At 40.6% G+C, this 23910-nt stretch overlaps 1 protein-coding gene across 3 annotated transcripts in view; it reads right to left on the bottom strand.

Moving 5' to 3' along the window:
* Window positions 1-23910, bottom strand: part of efhd1 (EF-hand domain family, member D1) — a 51780-nt gene that overhangs the window by 10961 nt on the left and 16909 nt on the right. Inside the window, exons 2-4 of one of the 3 annotated variants that reach the window (XM_044202257.1) lie at window positions 8478-8625; window positions 5298-5432; window positions 2835-3007 (exon numbers count right to left, since the gene is read on the bottom strand). In XM_044202257.1, coding sequence (XP_044058192.1) covers window positions 2873-3007; window positions 5298-5432; window positions 8478-8625 — 418 coding nt within the window. In that variant the 3' untranslated portion in view covers window positions 2835-2872. Of the gene's footprint in view, window positions 1-405; window positions 3008-5297; window positions 5433-8477; window positions 8626-23910 lie in introns of those variants that run through there. The other 2 variants (XM_044202256.1, XM_044202255.1) reach the window with 2 other exon arrangements.

Below are 23910 nucleotides of genomic sequence, written 5' to 3'. Positions count from 1 at the left end.
ACTGGATCTGTGGTTGTGGGCTACCTGCTCTCCCTGTGTTCCTGTTCGACAACTGCTACTACAATTGTTATTCTTATTACTAATATTACCATTATTATTCCTACGATTCAAAAACACATCTACCAACACCTCTAAAGGTCTCTAGGGTATTTATTCTGTTTGGACACAGCCAGGCTAGCCTGTTGCCCCCTGCTTCCAGTCTTTATGTTAAGCTAACTACATTCTGACTCCAGCTCTGTACTTAACACACAGATTGATATCTATATTCACATCTCACTCTTAAAGAAAGCTAATAAGCCTATTTCCCAAAATATTGAGCTATTCCTTTAAGTATCACATAGCTGCATAGCAAAGCTATTGATATAACACTTTGTTACTAACCACACAGTGTTAAACACTGTGTGGTTAGTAACAAAGTGTTATATCAAGTGTTATATCAATAGAGACTATATCAATAGAGACTGCAAGGGCTCATAGTTAAATTAGACTTGACATACAGTAGAGTGAGCTCTGTGGCTCAGTGACAGGATGCTTCAAGTTGAGTCTGTAACACACCCGTCACCCTGTGCTTTTCATTATTGTACCACACTGTAGAATAGATAGATAGATATAAGATTCCGGAGACCACATCATGAAGAAATATGCATGTCTCTTATTTTTCTGTCATTCTGACCCCTTCTGATGCATTTAATGTTAAAATGTAGACTTGAAAGAACCCTGAAATGGGATCCTTCTTACATAAGAGATAAGAATATCGCCAAATGCTTGCTCGTGGTGGGATTTGTAGGGTCTCTGTAAATAATATTACAAAGAGTACGGTCTAGACCTGCACTATAGGAAAAGTGCAATGAGATAACTTCTGTTATGAATTGGCGATATATAAATAAAATTGAATTGAACTGGTCATGGTTAGTACTATTTAGTCTGTGAAAACAGTATCTTCTGAGGGTCTGGAGGAGCTTTGTCAAGCCTGAGAAAATAACCCTGATGACATCCTAATGATGTCATTGGGCTTGTAGATTACAAATTTATAACATAAAACATGTGTTACAAACCGGGGCCGTGGAGTTTGAAAGATCTTTACCAGGGAAGAAGGGTCTAATCAAAGTTTATATCAAGTATGGCATAGGGAATGTAGGATCCAGTGTTTTTGGAGTTTTTCAAAAAATCTGTCTCTTGCAAATCCCCCAACTTTATGGAAGTGCAATACTAAATCACTGGAGTACCCCTTTCAGACCTACACTACATACACTTTGAGAAGCCACAAATTAACACTCTTCAACCAAACATAAATTCTTATGTCACAGTAAAGAACCCCTTAAAGTCTGTTTTAAATAAATGATACAAACAATGCTGGCCATTCATTGGCCATCCAGTAAGCCTTTCCGCAAAGACACTCAAAAAGACATCACTTAGAAAACAGTTCCAGCATCTGGAATTGAATCACATGAAGAATCATTATCATACCTACAGTTAAGATAGCAAGTCTACTCTAATTTAGAGGTAAACCACCTGAAGCCTTACTGCTATTTCCCCAAGACTCCCAACCTTGAGGCTGGGACCCAGCTTCAGTCACTTGTTATGCATACAGGGCTCAAGGACATTTCTAATATTGATCTATTTTACATGGAAAATAAGCTAAATTGATGTAAAATATATTAGAATCTCCAGACTATATAACACACTTGCACTGCATGCATGCTTTTGAAAACAGAGTATTAAAGTACACAATACTCAAATTCACATGATAACTGTCTAATTGCTGTGGTCATGAGAATTTAGTTTATTTGCTTTCTTTCTGAGAGTGGAATGAGATGAGGGATATTCATCTCATGTCTGTGTGTTAAGAACAGAGCTGGAGTCAGGACGTGGTTAGCTTACCTTAGTACTAAGACTGAAAGCAGAGTGAAGCAAGGTCTTGGTCCTCTCAGCTCACTCACAGAAAGAAAGCAAAAAAACATTTCCCAAAATGTTGAACTATTCCTTTAAAGATAACCTCCCTGATTTTGCAACTTTAAAGTTCACAGTTGAGCTTTAGTGGTCATCTGGGGATTTTGGGTGCAATAACAAAACCAGGGAGTGTATTGTTAGTGGATCAAATCATCAAAAGCTGGTCCAGACTGTTTCCTCCACATACTGTATACTGTTCATGAAAGCCAATCAGAGTATGACCTGTTTAATGTTGGATCAGTCAAAATCAGTGGCTAAAGTTGCATAAGGCTTCATTTGCCACGAATAATGTGATGTTAATATGTACTATTATTACTATCATAGTTATTCATACAATTATCTATTACTATACTATTTCTATTACATTGCAGATTGCAGAGTATATGTTCATTTAATTACACCCATTGTAACAGTGTTAGCAAGGTGAGGATGAAACAAGATCATATGACAAACTGTAACATGAAATTAAAAATGCTTCAAAACAACATATGCAGAACGTACTGAATACAGCTTCGCTTAGCCTAAACAAGTTAAAATTCCCATGAGATGAAAACTTACAGATCTTGTACAAAGGGACACACAGAAAAGAATCCACACAAATGCACAATAATATCTATGAGATTTCCATGAATTTGGAGAGTTTACTACATATTTCCTTACAAATCTGAAGCCATGTTTTTGCCTTATTGTTTTCTGTGAAACAGAAAGTCTGATATGAATAAACCTCGCCTGTGAGGTTTTATCAGGTATTTTCAAGTATTTTAGTGAGTATTTACTTTAATGCATCTTTCTATTTTGTTATAAAGTGCTAAATTCTGAGCGATGACATTGGTTAAAGTATAAGTGGAGTGTGAAGCTATTTCTAAAATCTCAGTAACACTGACTGTGCATGTCAGTGTAGTTATCCGCCTCCTGTTGTGGGTCATGAGCAGAAGGTAGACTGCAGCTGCTTGAAGGCAGCTTGTCTCTGTTTTTTCTCCACTTCCTGTCTCTTGCGTTCTTCTTTTTCCTCTCGAATCTCAGCCTCAAACTTGCTGCCCAGAGACACAGCCTGCATCTGGTAACACACAAAATGACAGTGTTCCTTCCTATTAACACAAATCATCCTTTAATCCCAAGTAGCCCTACATGGCTGCTTTCTTCTGCCTTAGTTTTAGTCTAGGACCAGGCATCACCTTGCCTGTTTAACTGATCCAAACTTCTAAGTGAATGGCTTTAACTTCATCTGGCATCTTTTGCAGAGTACATGTACCTACTGTAACTACTTATGTAAACACTTCTATTTTGTCAGAAAGCAGCTCGTGTTGTGAGCTACAGAACCTATTGAAAGAGAACGATGGAGGTCACTGTTGTCCTGTAGACTTTTGCTTATCTTCTTTACCAGGGGTCTCATTTATAAAACTCCGTAGGATCCTTACTAAAAATGTACGTACGCACAAAAGGCGAAAATGGCTTGCGTCAAAACAAATTCTGATTTATAAAACTGTGCGTATGCACACCTGAAGGCAACTTTCCCTTTATAAATCACAGTCCACCTGGAAATGTGCACAGGTAGATCAGCCTCATATCCCGCTCTCTACACACCCACATTCAACCATAGGAAGTCGACAACACAAAGCACCACACGAATATTGATGCATATAAATGAGCCTGCTTACGGTGAATCATGGCAACAACAGCCGAGAGGGAGATGAAAAAAAAAGAAGTTTTCTGACACAGAAGTCGAGGTGCTTGTGAGGTGGAGATTAGAAAGCAAATATTGTTTGCAGGCCATAGCAGCGGGTCACAAACAAAAGGAAATGCAATGAGTTTAACAGAATTATATTATTCCCAAAAGGGGCTTCAGGCAGAAAGGTAAACATTATATATTGTTGATCATATCAAACACACCTAACCTGTCGGCTAATTCCCGCTGGTAACAGCCAGTTGCCAGAAACACCAGAGTGGTTAGTAGCCTACTTGTATTTCTGGGATGGCGCGGTTCCGTCGGGTTGGTTTGTCTAATGCTGGACCCAGTTCAGCACATAGATCCAAGAGCATGGCTCTAAGGAATCTAAAATCGTAGGCCTATTAGCCAGTCATCATCATGGGCCAGGAAATCTTCGTGGTCCCTGAACACTCGTTCTCTCCTGATCCTTCCATTCGCGTTGTCCTCTGCAGTGGCAGCACATCCATCATGCAGCATTACGCACGAGTGTCACCGCATGTCTACAGCAATCATACTGATTACTTCACACCTTCTCAAAATGATCGTGTCATTCAGTGGTATCCACCACACAGAGATATCATTTGAAGGTGGAAGTTTGACAGGTGAACCCATTTTTTATGTGGGTTTTGTTATGCTTGGCCTGCATTATGATTAGGGCTGATAATGAGGATATGGAGTGTAGCGAGAGCTGTCACTGGCTTTATTTCCAGACATTGCTAATGCAGACAATCCATATGTGCAGGTGGTGAAGGTGTGCTGGGTGAGTCGAAGCGAGAAGACAGAGTGTGTGCGCCACCGAGGTGTCTCAGTGTGCTCTGTGCGCCTGACAGCTCGTCGTGTTCACTGCAGCGATTTTATACACAAAACCTAACAACTAAAATCTGCTATAGGCCTAGACTACTGGGCTTGTATCTTTTACAACTGAAAGGTGCTTAAGGAATAGTTATGGCTCACTACAAGTGCAAGTATAAATAACATTGCTGGTTTGAATGTTTATGATAACGTGGATCTATAATTAACGTTTGATATTAAGTGAAATTAAATGTGTGTGAGGCATCATTATACAATCTGGCTTCAATTCATCACCTCACCATCTGCGTCGCCAGTTTCCCTGTCTCCAAAATGTACGTACACATGGGTCAGAGTTTACTTACAGATACGCACATTCTCCTGTCAGGTTTGGTTTTACAGATCATAACGTTTGCGTGGGAAGTTGTGTACACCTCTTTCAGGCCCCGTTTTGTGCATACACAACAGTTATAAATGAGACCCCCGCTCTATGCCTCAGCTCAACTTTATTTTGGAGGTCTATTGAGAGGTCCTTGGACTTGGGGACCTCTGTCTCTGGCCAGATGGTCGGAGTTTATTTATACATCTAAAATGTTTGCTATAGAAAAGTTGAAGGCTAAGTCCTGTGCACTGCAATAAAAGTTGTATATGTCTACCACTGTTGGTTTGTCCCTTTGTGTCTAGAAATGAGTGAGTAAAAATGTTATCATAAATGACTGAAATGAAATATAAAAATACAAGTCATAATGTTTAACATGCCTCTAACGAAGCTAAGGTCAAACTAAATATTATCACTCTGAAGGTGTAAATGTGAAAGTACAAGACAACATACAGTACAAACATAGAGTACCTTGGCTTCAAAAAAGTCTTTGGCCCCCATCACTCCCTCAGTGGAGACATTGATCTCAGACAGTCTGGCCAGAGCCATCAGACCACTCTCCTCTTGCAGCTCTCCAGCCGCTGCTCTCCGGAAAATCAGCAGGAACTGCAGGAAAATAGTTCAAATACATTCAGTAAAGTAATATTGTCTTCGTTTAGTTGTTTCCTTGCTGTGTTCATGTGAATAACATATAGCCTAATATGAAGGCTCTATGACGACGTTGAAAAATTAACCATTCAGAGCTGGAAATCGGCGGCCATCTTGGATTTGAATGTCAAAAATAGATAAAATCATCAAAACAACATCAATTATGAATTTCTCGACCCAAAAAGTCTCAGAAACCATGTACTGTGCAGCACTGTAGGCCAAATCATTGAAAAGATCATTTTCAACATGGCCAATGGTAGTCATTTTGGATTTGGGGCTCTCACAAAGTTAGCCTGCATTTTTGTGAGGGGCATGGGGGCTAAATTTGTTTTTTTAACCTTCATAAAATGACAAATCCACTGAGAAACAAACCTCCGCTTTCCACGATCACAGAACTGCTGGAGATGACCCAACTATCAGCTTGCCCTTCTCCACACTTCAAAATCATCCTTCATTCTTGAAGAAATTTTGGTGTCCTGTTTGATAGCAATTTATGTTTTGAGCAACATATCACTAAGCTTGTCCAATCATGTTTTTATCACCTCAGAAACATTGCAAAAATCCAATCTATTTTAAATTTTAGTGATGCAGAAACTGTTGTACATGCTTTTATCTCCTCATGCCTTGATTATTGTAACAGAAACAAGAGGTATGATCACATCAGACCTGTTTTAGCCTCTTTACATTGGCTCCTTGTTTGTTTTAGATTGATTTTAAGATCTTATTGATCTTAAGATCTTATTAAGATCTTTCCCATACCCTATCCCTTTCCCCCAAACCCCTCCCCTCTCTCTCTCTCTCTCTCTCTCTCTCTCTCTCTCTCAAAACCTAACACGGCAGCGGCGGATAGCCGCCCACCATTGAGTCTGGTTCTGTCCAAGGTTTCTGCCCTCTTAAAGGAAGTTTTTCCTTGCCACTGTCGCCAAATTCTTGCTCATGGTGGGATTTGTTAGTTCTCTGTATAAATATTATAAAGAGTACGGTCTAGACCTGCTCTATAGGAAAAGCGCAATAAGATAACTTCTGTTATGAATTGGCACTATATAAATAAAATTTAATTGATTACTTTTAAGGCTCTTCATGGCCTGGCTCCAGATTATATTTTAGACCTTTTAATCCCTTCTGAACCTTTACGTAGTTTGAGATCTTCAGGCAGGGGTCTTCTGTCTGTTCCTGAGTCCAGGATGAAAACTAAGGAGGCCAGAGCTTTTGCCATCAGGGCCCCGAGGCTCTGGAACAACTTGCCCGAAGAAATTAGGTTGTCCGAGTCAGTGTCTTCATTTAAGTCTCTTCTCAAAACGCAATTTCATCGGAAAAAATATCCTGATCCTGTCTGAGCTGTCTGTTTATTTTATTGTTTTTATGTATTTTATTTATTTTATATTTTATCATTCACCGTGGTATTTTATTTCTCTCTTTGTGAAGCACTTTGTACTTTGTTTTGAAGTGCTCTATAATCAAAGTTTTATTATCATTATTATTATTATTATTCATTCCCTGCTAGTCCATGGACACAGCACACCTCTATTCTGGTCTACAACACAGCATGAACACTTTTTAAACTGGAAAGAACCAAGTTGAGAAACACAGTAAGCAAGGTAATCAACACAGACAAAATCAGGGCCAGATGAACCCAAAATGAGCTGTGAGCCCCATTCAGGCCAACCCCAACCCCAAGTATGTTTGTGATCATTTGATTATATGCAAATTAATTGTATAATATCAACTGAAATATTAAAAGGAATGTATCAAGATCAGGTAAAAATACAGGAGCTGCCTTGAGGACCTTACCAATTCAGCTTATAATGTGCCTTCAAGGACCATAAGGGTTGCAGTTTGAAACTTTGTCCAGCTGGTAATCCATCTTTGGAAAAGACTCACTAACTACTTCTTAAGGGGACATCCTGTTATAAAACAACAGAGAAGCCCTATCTACATTGCCACCATCCGGGCGGCACCCCAGAGTGGTCCTGTCCTCCAGGTCAGTTCCGCCGTCTGCCCTGCTTTCTGGCCAACCGCCTGAGGTCTCCTGCTCGGCCTCTGTCCTGCCTCCAGGGGCCTGTCACAATCTGTCTCTCTATCCCTCTTCTCCAGTCACATTCCCTATTCCCCAGAACCCTTCATTGCCATTTTCCACCCATCCACCAGAGGCCCTCTGACTTTCACTCCTTTCCCCATCACCTGACTGCACTACCCGTCTACACACCTGATCTGCTCTGCAGTTGCCTGGCCTTCCCCACTCACCTACTCACCTGCATCTCATTCCCTCATCAGCCTTTCAGTTCATATTCCAGCCCAGTTCCATTCATTCCCTGCCAGACAATTAAAGTTACCATGAGCCTTGAACATTTCCAGAACCTGAACCTTACCCCTGTACCCCTGTGCCTGTATGCCTGCTTACCGGCCTGCCTGCCTACCTGTATCTGAACCTGCTGGCCTGTAAGCCTTTATACTACTCCACATATGAAATAAATCATTGAACTGCACCTGCTCTGTCGCCTTCATCTGTGTTTGGGTCCTATCCATGTTCCCTGTATTCACTGCATTGTGACAGGATTCATGATTTCAGCATATATGCAAATATAATTTGCAGTACGATTGGCACTTCTAGAATTTTGAGGTTGAACAGAGATCATAACATTTACGACAGGTGTTAGAGCCATCTGCAGTTAACTAGTGCTGTATTTATGCATACATACAGTAGATACTGTGTGCCATTTATATCTTTTTCTAAAATTCAGTAGTATTTATCCTCCCTCCTAACACATTAACATTTGATCTTTACTTGTTACATAAAAGTCTAAAAATGAGCCACAATTATCATAAATGTTAATGTTTCCCACACTCGCTAATGTGGGTATATTATGTGAGTGACTGTCTTTTTATGACCAAGTTTTTAAAGGTGATAATTAATATTTAGCAACCTCATCATGTATGAAATCACTTGCAGCATCACCGTACTGTAACAGGACACATCAGTCCCTACTGAAGTCACACTCTCACCTCTCTGAAGCTCAGCTTGCCATCAAAGTCTTCGTCCACCTCTTTGATCATATTCTTGAGGCCCAGGTGGGTCTGTGGAGCTCCCAGCTTCTCCATCATCAGCTTCAGCTCCATTAGGTCGATGAAGCCGTCTTTACCAGTGTCATACCTACAAACCACAAAACCCACACAATGTTAGGTCCAATTGGGCTGGAAGCATGATGACAGCCAACACAGCACAGTATTAACTCATACAATGATTATTTTTCTGTGTTTTGTCACAGTAACAAAACTCCACCAGCATTTTCTTATGCTAGGGTTAAGAATTGTTTGAACATTTTTGAGACTGGTTTCAATGTGATACCCGTGTTTTGGTGCCAGTCCCATGGAAAACCTATCTGAATGTGACTTACATTTGGTAAAACGGTGTAGTCCCTCATTCGTCCAGGAATGTTCCATCGTAGAAAAGGTTTCAATCGTAGTCATCTGGACAATGTTTTCAGAATCAAGACGTTTCGGCTCCCATCCGGAAGTCATTCTCAATTGTGAAAAATGGTCTGAGAACTCAGAAAGTTAAGCTAATCTGTGTTACTTAAGCCCTGCCCTCAGGAAGACTCGATTAACTTAAAGTTCTTCACAATTGAGAATGACTTGAGAATCACTTCCGGATGGGAGCCGAAACGTCTTGATTCTGAAAACAGTGTCCAGATGACTACAATTGAAACCTTTTCTACGACTTACATTTGGTAATTACATTTTTTTTAAAGAGACCCAAAAAATCTACCAATTAACAAGCAGCTCTGCTGAAAAAGAGCAACAGTACATGTCATTTTTCCTGCAATTCACTGTTCGCCGGTTGATGATGATGATGATGTGTTGTATGTCTGCGCTGAGAGAGACGTGCTGCAGTAAGTATATTGTCTCATTTCCGGTCACCGGTGTTTGTGTGTTACTAGTAGCATATATTTGCTGCTCTAGCTCATCAAAGTTAATTTTGTTCGATTCTTTATTACAGTGACACTACTACGTTCACTAGTTCAGCTCAAGCACTCATAGCTCTTTCCTTCTTTTAACGACTTACTCAATAATCCCACAGTTTACACGCTATTCATTTTTACTAGCTACCGTGCTTTAGCTTAGCAGCTTCTCTCTCTCACTCTCCTGCTCTCTCCTGCTCGGTGTGTCAAATGTTTAGCTATTCCTCTGCCTCCTTTAGTGATAAAGGTTCACCACCAACCTGTTCACGTTTCTAACAAGTTCTCCCCCACTCAGTGACACACCCGCTGAGAATCCAACTCTGATTATTTCCAGCTCCATTTTGAGAAACGTGAAGTTAGCGACACCAGCGACCATAGCCTTAGCACTGCGTTTATCTCATTTGAGTGTACATAAACCCACTCGCTGTTTTGACCACACCCTCGACCTTGTTCTGGTATATGGCATTGAAATTGAACATTTAATAGTCTTCACACAGAATTATCATTTTCATTATCGGACCACTATTTAATAACTTCTGAACTGCTTCCGGACTACACGCCATTAGGCAAAAACTCCTACTCTAGATGTCTATCTGATAGTGCTGTGGCTAAATTCAAGGAAGCGATCCCATCTGCATTTAATTCAATGTTATGTCTCAATATAACAGAGGACTCCTATGCAAATCGCAGCCCCTCCCAAACTGACCATCAACTAGATGGTCAGGTTGGGAGGGGCTGCGTATATTGCTGCAGGCTCACTGCGAACGACACTCGATTCTATCGCCCCTCTAAAACAGAAGATAATAAAACAAAGAAGTTTAGCTCCATGGTATAACCCCAAAACCCGCAAATTAAAGCAAACATCACGAAAACTTGAAAGGAAATGGCATTCCAACATAACACCAACAATAGCCCTCAGTGGTAACGACTTCATGAGTTTCTTTAATAATAAAATTATAACTATCAGAGAAAAAATTCATCACGTCCTGCCCTCAACCGGTACCGATTTATCTTCAAACACAGGAACCTTAGAAACAACTGTAAAACCTGATATATATTTTGACTATTTTGCTCCTATCGACCTACTTCAACTAACTTCGACGATTAATTAATCTAAGCCATCAACCTGTCTCTTAGACCCCATTCCAACTAGGCTGCTTAAAGACGTTTTACCCTTAGTTAGCACTTCGTTACTGGATATGATCAATCTGTCTTTATTAACAGGCTATGTAACACAATCCTTTGAAATAGCTGTAATTAAACCACTTCTTAAAAAGCCCACTCTTGATCCAGGGGTTGATCCACTATAGACCTATATCTAACCTTCCCTTTCTCTCTAAGATCCTTGAGAAAGCAGTCGCCAATTGTGTGACTTTCTAAATAACAACAGTTCATTTGAGGATTTTCAGTCAGGATTTAGAGTGCATCATAGCACTTTAAGAGCAGGCTTAAGACTTTCCTCTTTGATAAAGCTTATAGTTAAGGCTCGCTTGGGTGAGTCCTGAACCATCCCTTAGTTATGCTGCTATAGGCCTAGACTGCAGGGAGACTTCCCATGATGCACTGAGCTCCTCTCTCCTTCTCTTCCTCTCCATCTGTATGCATTTTTATCCCATAACTGCATGTTACTAACTCAACATCTTCTCTCTCCCGTAGTTTTGCGCTTTCTCGTTTCTCTCCTCTCTCCTTCTGTCGCTTTCAGCAGGTATTTCTGCCTCTGGAACTGCAGAGTCTGGATCTGTGGTTGTGGGCCACCTGCTGCCCCGTGTTCCTGCTAGACAACTGCTACTACAGTTGTTGTTATTGGCTCTGTTACTGATGCTGAGATTATTTTTCCTATAGCTGTCATTCCTGTTTTTACTAATTTATTAATATTAACACTAAAATTACTATTCTACTATTTAAGAAAAAAAAATTATATATCTCAAAACCTAACACAGCAGCGGCGGATGGCCGACCACCATTGAGTCTGGTTCTGTCTAAGGTTTCTGCCCTCTTAAAAGGAAGTTTTTCCTTGCCACTGTCGCCAAATGCTTGCTCATGGTGGGATTTGTTGGGTCTCTGTAATTCAAATTATAAAGAGTACGGTCTAGGCCTGCTCTATAGGAAAAGTGCAAAGCGATAACTTCTGTTATAAATTGGCGCTACATAAATAAAATTTAATTGAATCGAATACTTGTCTTGTTAGATCTTAGTGCTTCATTCGACACCACTGACCATCACATCCTATTACAGAGACTGGAACATGTAATTGGCATTAAAGGAAGCGCACTAAGCTGGTTTAAATCAGCTTAAATCAGATTGATCTCAGTTTGTACATGTTAATGGTAAGTCCTCCGTGCTCGCCAAGGTTAGTTACGGAGTTCTGCAAGGTTCTGTGCTTGAACCGATTCTGTTCATCTTATATATGCTTCCTCTGGGCAATATTATTAGGAAACATTCCATAAACTTTCATTGTTATGTGGATGATACACAATTATATCTATTGATCAAGCCAGATGAAGCTAACCAGTTAGCTAAACTTCAAGCATGCTTTCAGAATCAGAATCAGAAATACTTTATTGATCCCCGAGGGGAAACTATTTCGTTACAGCTGCTCACTATCACGTCAATGCACACTTGAGAAAGTACTAAGAAAATCAAAATATATTACACTATAATACAGGTAAGATAAATTAAGTACAAAGTGGATATAGAGGTTGATAAGTATGTACAGTATAATACAATGTAATAATATAAGTAATAAGTAATAGTGCAATAATGAGTACTGTCAAGTTAAGTGTAGCTTATTAAGATGATTATGAGACTGTGGATATTGCACAGCAGTAACAGAACTATGAATAAATATCAATAAATAGGGAATTTTAAACTGAAAACAGAGTATATGCTCTTCATGCCACTCCAGACCTCTCTCATGTTGTTCTGCTGAAGTTTCCGCTCCAGCTTTCTCCTGTACTTCTCCTTGGCCTCCCTGGATTACCCTCACCTCCTCCATATTACCATCGATAAAGGCCCTCCTCTTGGCATTCAGGATGTCTTTGATGTCCTTTGTTACCCACGGTTTGTTATTTGGATAACATGACCAAAATCCTTCTCCTCACCTACGAAGCTCTTAATGGTATGGCACCATCGTATCTTAATCAGAATCAGAATCAGAAATACTTTATTGATCCCCGAGGGGAAAGTCTTTTGTTACAGCAGCTCACCTTTACGTCAGTGCACACAGGAATAGAAGTACTAAGCAAAAAATATAATTAATTAATTATAACTATAATACAGGTCAGAAAATAAATTAAGTACCAAGTGTGAAGTACAAAGTGGGTTTACCGGTTGATGATAATAATACGGTATAAAGTAATAGTGCATGAATTGTCAAGTTAAGTGTAGCTATTAAGATTATAATGAGATGGAGGATATTGCACAGCAGTAATAGAGGTATGAATAAATATCAATATCAATAAATAGGGAATTTTAAACTGAAAAGCGTATATTGCACAGGAGTATTAACACAGAATAAAGATCTCATAATACATTATTACCCGACTAGAACACTGCGCTCCCAGGATGCAGGGTTACTTGTGGTTCTCCAAAAGTAGAATGGGAGCCTTCAGTTATCAAGCTCATCTCCTGTGGAATCACATCCCAATTGGCTCTGTTACTAATACTGTCATTATTATTCCTATAGCTTTCATTCCTATTATTATTAATTTATTAATATTACCACTATAATTACATTACTACTATTTTAAAAATTCTAGGTGGTATTTGCATTGTGCCTCCCTTTCCACCACGCCCACCACCCTCCCCCAAAACCTCTCTCTCTTACTCTCTCCTATCTAAACCTCTCCCTCTCACCTTTCAAACCTCTCTCTCTCTCAAAATCGCCAAATGCTTGCTCGTGGTGGGATTTGTTGGGTCTCTGTAAATAATATTATAAAGAGTACGGTCTAAACCTGCTCTATAGAAAAAGTATAATGATAGATAACTTCTGTTATGAATTGGCGCTATATAAATAAAATTGAATTGAACTATCCACACACATCCACATGAACACTACTGATTTCACTGACTAACACCTCATATCCAAAGTTCAGTTTATTTTCTTTACCACAATAAATAACTTGTATTTATTTGCATTTAGTGTCTTTTCCTATTTTTGTCATGGCCTATGGGCCATATTATGACAGACGTTTTAGTAAAGTTACAATGCCGAGGCCAATGTGGTGTGCACTCCACAGTAACGAGGTTGAAGGCATCACTTTTTTCACAAGATATTAAATTTTGCCAAACCTATTATCCATAGGTTCTATCATAATTACTGTAACACATCTTTTTTACTTTTTTCAAATGTACTGAAGTCATACAAAACAACTTGTAAATTTGCAACATTTAATATTGATGTTTTCATGAATGCAAGATATGATTTTAATTACTTAAACTGTTGCTTGTGTAATGGTACATTTTTGTTTTGTCAGACTAAATATACTTTAGAGTAAAAGCACATTCTTAAAAGCTGCCATTCATCAGTTTCCTATGTTAATTGGAAATATAGTGGTGATCTAAACTTTTAACAAAATAGTTAATAGTTATAAATGAAAATATTAAGATGATATTTATAGGTTACGTTTTGCATAGATCTTAGCAGAAAGTAAAAAATGAAAAGATAATGTTATGTGACACTGCCAACTGTAAGCTGTTCACTGCGTTTGGAGGTGGTCTTTAAGGCAATTAGCTACTGTACTTAAAAACATCATTTCCTCTAGGTGTCAAATTAACTTCATCTTTCAAAAATAGCCCAGAACTGTCATGTCTATTTTCAGGGTGTTCAATAATAACACCATTTAAGTTACAAACAAATGTAGCTATAACACTGTTGACAAATTTCCTGGCCTTGTCGAGCTTCACCAGATTGGCATCAGCCTTCCACCGGCACCTTTGGGTCACAGAAGAAAACATGGTCTTCATGCTAGGGTGCTGGAGGTGAAGCTGGTGCAGGTCCTTCATCATGTTGGCCAGCTTGATCTCCCCATGGCAGTGCCGCCATAGTGCATGATGAGGACATCCGGGACTGCTCTTCCTCTCAGGGACTGGGAAAAGAAAGCGAGAAGGCCTTTCCACTGCAGTCCACCCCAGCCAAGCCAACAGACACGGGCGTCCAGCATGCTGAGGTTGCCACGGTCTCTGCAGCTCTCACAAATGATCCACACTGTGATTATGAGATGAAAATATATTTGTGTAATAAATGCTTCAGGTAATGAAAAATATAAAGTTAACTACAAAGGGTGGCTCAGTTTCTCATGTTTACAATACTATTATGTCACATCTGTTGGAGTGGAACATGGAACAAGGGAGCAACACTTCAAAATATAGATGTCTTTAACATTGTTTGTTGTTGTTGTCCTTTGAAGACAACAGCTTAAAATCAGTCAAGTAGCCAAGACTGGTAACAGTTTATGCTGTGTGTAGCAGGCGTGGTGGAACCATCACAGGTGGCCATGACCTCAACAAGGACTGAAAGAAATAAACATCTTGTAACAAATATAAATTCTCAACAGTCATATCTTCATATCAGCACAGTGCTGTCGGTAGCAGTACACAAATCAAAATCACGGTGTGGGGAATTACAATCTATTTGTAAGCCGTTATGCACCGACGCATCCACACTGAGAATCAAACTGCAGATTTTCTAATTTCTTGTTTGGTATAATTCCTTAATAGACTAAAAAAAGCAGCAATAATAATTATGACTATGCAATGACATGTAGGTAACTTAACATTAGCTTAATAACGTTAACGTATTAAAAGTAACATTATAATCAAGTGACATCCAAATAAATGACTCGCAACTAAAGTTATATGAAAATCTAAATTCAGGTTAACTGATTTGCTTAGACATGTATTAAGTAAACATTACGCTAATTCATGGTAACTGGCCAAATTTCTGCAAGTCTAGACAAAATCTAGTGTTGCAAATTACAACCATTATGTTTAAATCTTGTGTAGTATAATCTCAATGACAGATAAATCAGAATTTCACGTTTTGTTGTATAGTTTCAAGTTATCTTACCTCAAGGTACCAAGACCGTGCCAAAAATAAATACCACAAGGTTGGTTAGCTGGCTAGCAATGCAATGTAGCATATAGCCTAGCTTCTTAGCCTAGCTCCATTGGCCTTAGCTAGCTTGGTAAATTCAAGCAAAGTGGGCGTGGTTCAGCAACCAGGCTTCATCGGCCCACCTCAGCTCCACCCATGCTCCACTTCTTTGCTGATTTTTGGTTATCCGGGAGTTGTGCCGAGTGATGCACTGCCAAGATGGTGATGGGCTCCGCCAACTTTGAACGTCAAAACTGCTTTTCAGAAACCTATGGGTGACGTCACGGAAACTACGTCCATTTTTATATACAGTCTGTGGCTGGGACAATTCATCAACATAATCAACGTCATCGATTACGGAAATACGTTGATTTGCATATTGTGCGTTGACACGTGCGTCACAATGAAGCATGGCTGCACCCAGTCAAAGCATGGATTCCTCCGGAGGACAAGCTGCAGCATTAAAACCTCACACACAATATCCCCTTGCTCTACCCCTCCCGTGTGGACAAACTGACAGTGGCAAATGCTCTGCAGAGAAACACAGAGAGAGACAGTCTCCTGTTTATGTAGGCCTACTTATGCCGTTGTTTTGTAAAAGCTTGTATGTGCACCTGTTGGTGCCAATGTCATTCGGTGCCACGTTGGTTTCGATTCGATAGGCGACATCATTAACAACAAGCCTCCACATGCGGCTCACCTGCTTTTGTGAAAACAGAATCGCGGGTAAAAAAAAAAAATCTATAACGGGAGCTGTGGGGTTTTTTTGGATGACAGAGCAGACACATACAGGGTAGGGCAAGCCGGTGTATGTGCAGACCAGAGGTCTAGGTGTGTGTGACTGTGTGTGGGGAAAGAGAACTTAAAGGAAAAAGCAAGGTGAGCAGATTAAAGTAGTTTGTGAGTAAATACTAAAATAATGTGGAGAATTAAGTAGAATTAAAATGGTGAAATAATAAATAACCTACTAGAAATAGAAATATAATTTGAAGGTGGTGGTATATTGCATGATGTTATGTGGTATAATTATAGTTGTCTAACTGACTTTTTGATGTGCACTTGGAATGTGAACCTGTTGGAGCCTCTGCTAATCAGCACTTGAGGCACACCTGATGGCAATTAAACACAGAGCGAATCTGATGAAGCAACATGTGAAATGTGTAGTTTGCTCCTTTTTGTTTTTAATGTGATCTGTTAATAAAATAGTGTCCATCCTAGTATCCTGGTGTGCGCTGGAATATTTATTTTTGGTTTACTGTGTTTTGCTGTACACCAGGAGAGAAGCACTGCTGTGCACGGGGTATCTTCAGTTTTTTGAACAATATTTCACTGTTAATGTAACGGTCACAAACATTAACTCATGGTTCGCTGCTGCCAAGTCCTGAGATGAACAGCGCTCTGCTATAAACATTCAGGGGAAATGTTCAACGTATCTAGTGAAAAAACAGGCTCTTATGTTAGTTGACGTTGTTTATTTACTTTCTAGCATTGCATCTAACCAATGACTAGGTAACACATAGCATGAAGTCAGCATGCAACAGACTCAAACCACCACCGGGCCGTCGTCTGCTGAGCTGCAGAATGATGTAGAGATGCTCTGACGCTAACCTTTCAATCTGCTACTGACTGACAAACTATAGCTGGCTAGCTACCTCGTTTATAGTTATAACCATTAGTGAGGTTGTTACATTTCCTGACACCAGCTATAGCTGGTATGATGCAAGTTCAGAGAGCTGCTTCTCGCCACTGTAGTTAGAATCAGAATCAGAAATACTTTATTGATACCCGAGGGGAAAGTCTTTAGTTACAGCAGCTCACTATCACATCAGTGCACATAGGAATAGAAGTACTAAGCAAAAAATATAATACACTATAATACAGGTCAGAAAATAAATTAAGTACCAAGTGGGTATAAGTATAAAATAAAATAAGTGTGAAGTACAAAGTGGGTTTACCGGTTGATGATAATAATACGGTATAAGGTAATAGTGCATGAGATTATAATGAGACGGTGGATATTGCACAGCAATAATAGAGGTATGAATGAATATCAATAAATAAATCGGCTCATATCGCCGATACTGATATATCTGCGATAGGCCAATATTGGCCGATAATATCGGCCGCTCTAGTTACAACAATGACAAACCCTGGTTCACAGCTAAACTCAGACAGCTGAGGTTGGAAAAGGAAGAGGCGTTCAGGAGTGGAGACAGGGAGAGGTTTAGGGAGTCAAAATACAGGTTTAACAATGCGCTGAGAGAAGCTAAACGACTGTACTTTGAGAAACTCCAACACCAGTTCTAAGCCAACAACTCTGCTTGTCTGGAAGGGACCACAAATTACAAACTTAAAGCCCCCCCACTCCATTAACGACTTGTGCCTGGCCAACAAACTGAATGAGTTCTACTGTCGCTTTGAGAGACAATGGGACAGTCCTGACACCATCCCCCATGACTCCATCCACCAGCTCCAGCTCACCAGCTCCACCTCCCCCACCTCAGCAGGGGTCTGGGCCTCTCCACAGCTGCCCACCCTAGAGGCACCCCCCTCCCCTGCCGCAACAACAACTCTCTCCATCCTGGAGAAAGATGTCAACAGACTGTTCAGAAGGCAGAACCCCCACAAAGCAGCCAGGTCAGACTCTGTCTCTCCATCCACCCTGAAGCACTGTGCTGATCAGCTGTCTCCAGTGTTCATGGACATCTTTAACACCTTACTGGAGACACAAACTGTTTCAGACACTCCGCTCCAACAGGAGGCTGCGGTCCATCAGGACCAAAACCTCACACCACAAAAACCATCTCATCTGCAACTGGCCTCATCAACAAGGCCCGGGACCCCCACTGACACTGACTCTCATACCCACCCAACACCCCCTTACATAGTACAGTATGCATATACTGTAAACCTTTGCACATGCCCATGTAAATATTTTGCACATTCCTGCACAATCTGTAATTTAAATAACATATTTATTATTTTCTTATATTTTTTATATTCATTAATATCTTATTAATATCTAATTTTATATTTTGTATTTATGATTCTTGACCTCCAGTACTTGCTTTATATTTCTGCTATTAGTATTGTTTTGCACCAATATACCAAAGCAAATTCCTTGTAAACCTACTTGGTAATAAAGTTGATTCTGATTCTGATATACTCAGAAATCTGCTGTTGCTCAATGAAAGCAGGCACGAGAGCGGGAGATGTAAAGAAGCGTCTAGCCAATAACATTAAAAAACCAATATACGTACACAGATGGACACATACTCACCTCACTCAAGTAACAACCTCCCCCTACTGCCGGCGACATTAGTGACCCTACCTCCATATACTTCAACTGTGGAATAATCTGTTTATTTATTTCTCATTGTAATCTTCTTATCATTCATGTTTTTTAAATTATTATTATTATTATTTCATCTTTGTTTAGTTAGTTATATATATGTATTATGTCAAGTTCTGTAAGTCACCCTGTTTTTCTTCTTCTGTCCTTGTGTATTTTATCCCCATTTCTATCATTGTTGTATCTGTAAAGTGACTATTATTTTGTTTTCGCAGCAATAAAAAAAAAAAATTAAAAATCAGAGTTTCGCGTTTTTTGCAAATTAATGTTTAAGGACACAAAATCACATAAATTGCATATTTATTCGTTTTGGACCAAAAGCATCGAAATTGTGAATAACCTTGTTTGTAAGCTTTCCAATAATCATACAACAATACTGTTATGTTTATTTTTGAAGAAGATATCGGTGTCTTTGGGTGGGGAGGGGATCCAAAATGGGTCAACTCTGAGAGCCCCTGTCTCCTGAATGGTTGGTCATTCTGGTCAAACCACGTTCTAACACCCTCTTACATACTCAAATCGAAAGGGGTGAGGTCAGAAAGTGATTGATTTCTGACAGAATTCCCCATGTGTGTCATTAGCCAGGGTAAATACAAAGCTACAATGCTAAATCTACAACATCTTTATTGGTGGGGGATGGACACTTCTATTGAAGACCTAATCTAGGTGTGACATGACCAGACTTTCAGATTTAAACCCACACTATGTTTAGTCAGGTGCTGAAGAACAAAGAAACAAAACAAAGTTTGCTTGCTGACAGCTAAAAAGTGTAGGACTTTATATAACATATATTTATACAGGATAAAACTAGCACAATGATACCACATGGAACATTAGGGTAAGAAACTATGGGACATGACCTGAAAATTTGCTGTTCAATTCACAACTTGTATCAATCAAGAGGTTTAGTACTTCATTTGAGTAAAAACTGATGCCACGTTGCCTGCAGCAGTCTGGACTGAGCCTCATTTTCCAGCAGCGTCCTTGTTAATTATAGATGCCTAAGCTTTTTGGCACAGGGGAACTCACTTTCTCTGCTAGTATTCTTCTCCATTTCTCCCATTAAGACCCATTCAGTTCAGCTCAGCTCTGATGCAGTACAAAAAAAAATGTACCACACCAAAGCAGCACATTGTAGATTGAATTTATGGGGAGATGCTCCTATTTCTCAATCACCCATCAACTTTCCTTTTGTATGTCCGTTCTCAAAACTTGTTCTTGAGTAATTCAAAATTAATTAATCAATTAATCAATGAATTATTACAGCTTGATAAAATGTTGTAAAGTGAAATATGCCTTTAAACCAAAAGCTCTCCGAGGAGGAAAACTGGGTCACCAGGCGGTGGATGCCCCATGGAAATGTGGACTGTGTGAATGGGATCAGAGCAGCAGAATAAGTGAGACTAAAGAGATTTTAGACAGGGGTAACTTAAGTTAAGTAACTGGAGTTTGAGAATGAGAATGACTTCCGGATGGGAGCCGAAACGTCTTGATTCTGAAAACAGTGTCCAGATGACTACGACTGAAACCTTTTCTACGTTAACTGGAGTTTAGAAGTGATATGGCAAAAATCTTCTACCATGGTATATGTAATTATATAACACAATACATTAATTGTTGTGTAAATTCAATAAATAAATGGTTTAAAATATCCATACCAACCATACTTCATCACATTTGATTATTTTCTTCTTTTAGCTTATTTGGAACTTCCATAAACCAACTCCTCCTGCTCTGTATTTCTAATTTCACTCTCCTCCTCCATGTTTTCTTGTCACTCTCTTCTTCAGTTGGCAAACCAGCTTAGAGGTACATTACCGCACCAAATGTCGCTCTCACATCACATAAGAACGTGGTAAGCAGTTCTGCTGTCCAAATCACGTTACTTGTGAGGCAGTAACTTAAGTTCCTAAGTTACTTTCCGAGATCACAAGAGAATCCAAATCTGATTTGCTACATAGCCTGCACTGAATTTATATCAGAGACACTGAGGGATAGCTCCTGCGGTGGAAACAGTATTGCCAAATCTCTACTGGTGGACACATTTCTACCATTGCAAGGTATATAATAATAATAATAATAATAATAATAATTTAAAAAAACGTTATTTATACAGCACTTTTCAAAATTAAAGTTACAAAGTGCTTTACATGGTTGAATCAGGGTTAAAACATTTCAGGACTAAGGTAAACACAATCAGGCATGTAAAAATACATACCCTAACCCAATACAATGAAATAAAATAAAACAATATAAAATAAAATCCCCAATAAAACTGTCACAGTCTGTCATGTTCTCTCCAGCCACTCCCCTTCACTCTGCACTCCCTCACCTGAATATTAATTCCCAGCACCTGTCACCCATCACACACCTGAACGTAATCAGCCACTCTACTCCTTCATAAATTCCAACTCCTCACCACAATCTGGGTCCGGTCTCGTTATGAAGGACAGACCTTCTACTCCTGCCTCCCATACTCCACGGACTCACCCACGACGCTTCGTAAAAACTACCGCTACTCTGAACCCCGAACCCCGAACCCCGAACCCGACTCCAGAAATCTCCAGTTCCCCGAGTGTGTCGCTCCAGCTCCGGCTCCTGTGTGTCTCCGGTCTCCCGAGTGTGTCGCTCCAGCTCCGGCTCCAGTGTGTCTCCAGTCTCCTGTGTGTGTCGCTCCAGTTCCCGTTCCCGTGTTCCTCTGTTCAACTCCAGAACTCTTCTGCCATCAGCGAAATAAGGGACGGTATCATTAACCCCTCTCATCCATTCATATTACCTTTGTGTATTAATAAACTCACTCAGTCTCTTCACCGTTGTCTCCGGTTGTTCTGTCTGTAACAGAAGACCGGACCATAACAAGGATGACGGCCAGAAACCCTGAGAACCCATTACTTCACCTGAGTGGTCTGGCCAAACGCTATATCCTCAGCCTCCCTAGTCCTTTTATAGCTGTGGACGAGTTACTACAGCCGGGGATTTTCTCTGGTGGAGTAGAGAACTGCGAAGAGTTTCTCACGAAGTGCTGCTTCGCGTTCCTATTACACCCAGATCAGTTCCCGTCTGAGCGGACACAGGTAGCCTTCGTGGTGCTTCGGCTGGCCGGTCCGGCACTGCACTGGACGGGTCCCTGGCGGTTAAGGAAGAGGCAGTTCTCCATTCTCTGGGCCTCTTCTTGGCGAGGTTCTGCCAGAAGTTTGGCCCTCCAAACCTATGGTCATCCACTAATCCCCAACCCGTCTGCCAGCCGCCGCCGCCCGCCTCCAGCCCTGAGGCTCAGCCGCCGCCGCCCGCCTCCAGCCCTGAGGCTCAGCCGCCGCCGCCCGCCTCCAGAGGGTCCCAGCCTTCGCCGTCCGTCTCCAGAGGGTCCCAGCCTTCGCCGTCGGCCTCCAGCCCGGAGGTCTGTCAGCCAGAGTCCCCAGCCTCCGCTCCGGCCTCCAGCCCGGAGGTCCGCCAGCCGCCTGAATCCCCAGGCTTCGCTCCAGCCTCCAGCCCGGAGGTCAGCAGCCTGCCAGAGTCCGCTCCGGTTTCCAGCCCGGAGGTCAGCAGCCAGCCAGAGTCCGCTCCGGACTGTTTTGTTGCTTCAGGACCTGGAAGAATTGCTGTGATAAATGGAACCATGAATTCTGCTGTCTACCAAAAACTCCTGAAGGAGAATGTCTGGCCATCTCTCCGTGACCTCAAGCTGAAGCGAACTTGGGTTCTGCAGCAGGACAATAATCCAAAACACACCAGCAAGTCCACCTCTGAATGGCTGAAGAACAAAATGAAGACTTTGGAGTGGCCTAGTCGAAGTCATGACCTGAATCCTATTGAGATGCTGTGGCATGACCTAAAAAAGGCAGTTCATGCTCAAACTCTCCAATGTGGCTGAATTACAACAATTCTGCAAAGATGAGTGAGCCAAAATTCCTCCACCGCACTGTAAAAGAGTGGCCCAACCAGTTATTAGGTCTAGGGGGCAATCACTATTTCACACAGGGCCATGTAGGTTTGGATTTTGTTTTCCCTTAATAATAACAACCTTCATTTAAAAACTGCATTTTGTGTTTACTTGTGTTATGTTTGACTAATATTAAAATTTATTTGATGATCTGAAACATTTGTGACAAATATATAACTTATGTTCATCAGGAAGGGGGCAAACACTTTTTCGCACCAATGTGCATGTGTTAAAATCACCTAAAATCAAGACTGTCAAAACGAGGCATAGTAAAAGCTGAAAGATCAGATTTTGGGCATCTGTAGATTAAAACACAAAGTAGCGGAGTCTTGCCATTAATCATAAAACCAAGTGATTCAAATGAGGAGAAGTTTCTAAGTGAGTACAGGGAACATTTAAAATTCTCTGTGAATTACAGCCAGTCCACCTCCCCAACCTGAAAGCCTAGGCTGCTGAAAATAATTTAAACCTGGACGACAAGCTTCATTCAGCGCAACACAGTCACCTGGACTTAACCACGTCTCAGTAAGCAGAAGGAAATCTAACTGCTTAGATAGAATGTAATAATTGCAGAAAATTTTTTTTGCCAGTGATCTAACATTCAACAGCCCAAACTCTACAGGTATGAGAGATGGAGATGGAACAGGACTGGCCAAAGAGGCATGAGGTGAGGCAGCAAGGTTGACTGGGATTGAAGAAGTGGTTTTAACTGTGATTAGATTGTTTCTGTGCATACCGTGAGTAGATGTTGGTAATGCACACTGCCTTTCAGTAATCATAACAGGAATTAATGAGTTTGCGGAGGAAAGAAATACAAAACCAGCACAAGCAGGACCTGCACTGTCAGGGAAAGGGTTATTATAAACAGAGCCAGATGCTGGGCAGGGTCTTGTCGTCATACCATCATATTGCCCAACACAGAAACCAGGTTGTGTTGAAATGCAGCGGGTGGACTACGGAACAACACTGCCTACTGCTTATTTATAGCCTGCTACAATTCTAGCCTATCTAGATTCTCCATCTGGGAAAATTCTGGGAAAATCCAAACAATGAGGACAGTCTCAGCAAAGGGCAGTCATCATCTGATTAAC

The sequence above is a fragment of the Siniperca chuatsi genome, linkage group LG7 (genome assembly GCF_020085105.1).
Source record: "Siniperca chuatsi isolate FFG_IHB_CAS linkage group LG7, ASM2008510v1, whole genome shotgun sequence".
Classification (NCBI taxonomy): Eukaryota; Metazoa; Chordata; class Actinopteri; order Centrarchiformes; family Sinipercidae; genus Siniperca; species Siniperca chuatsi.
This window is presented reverse-complemented; position numbering and strand designations above follow the sequence as displayed.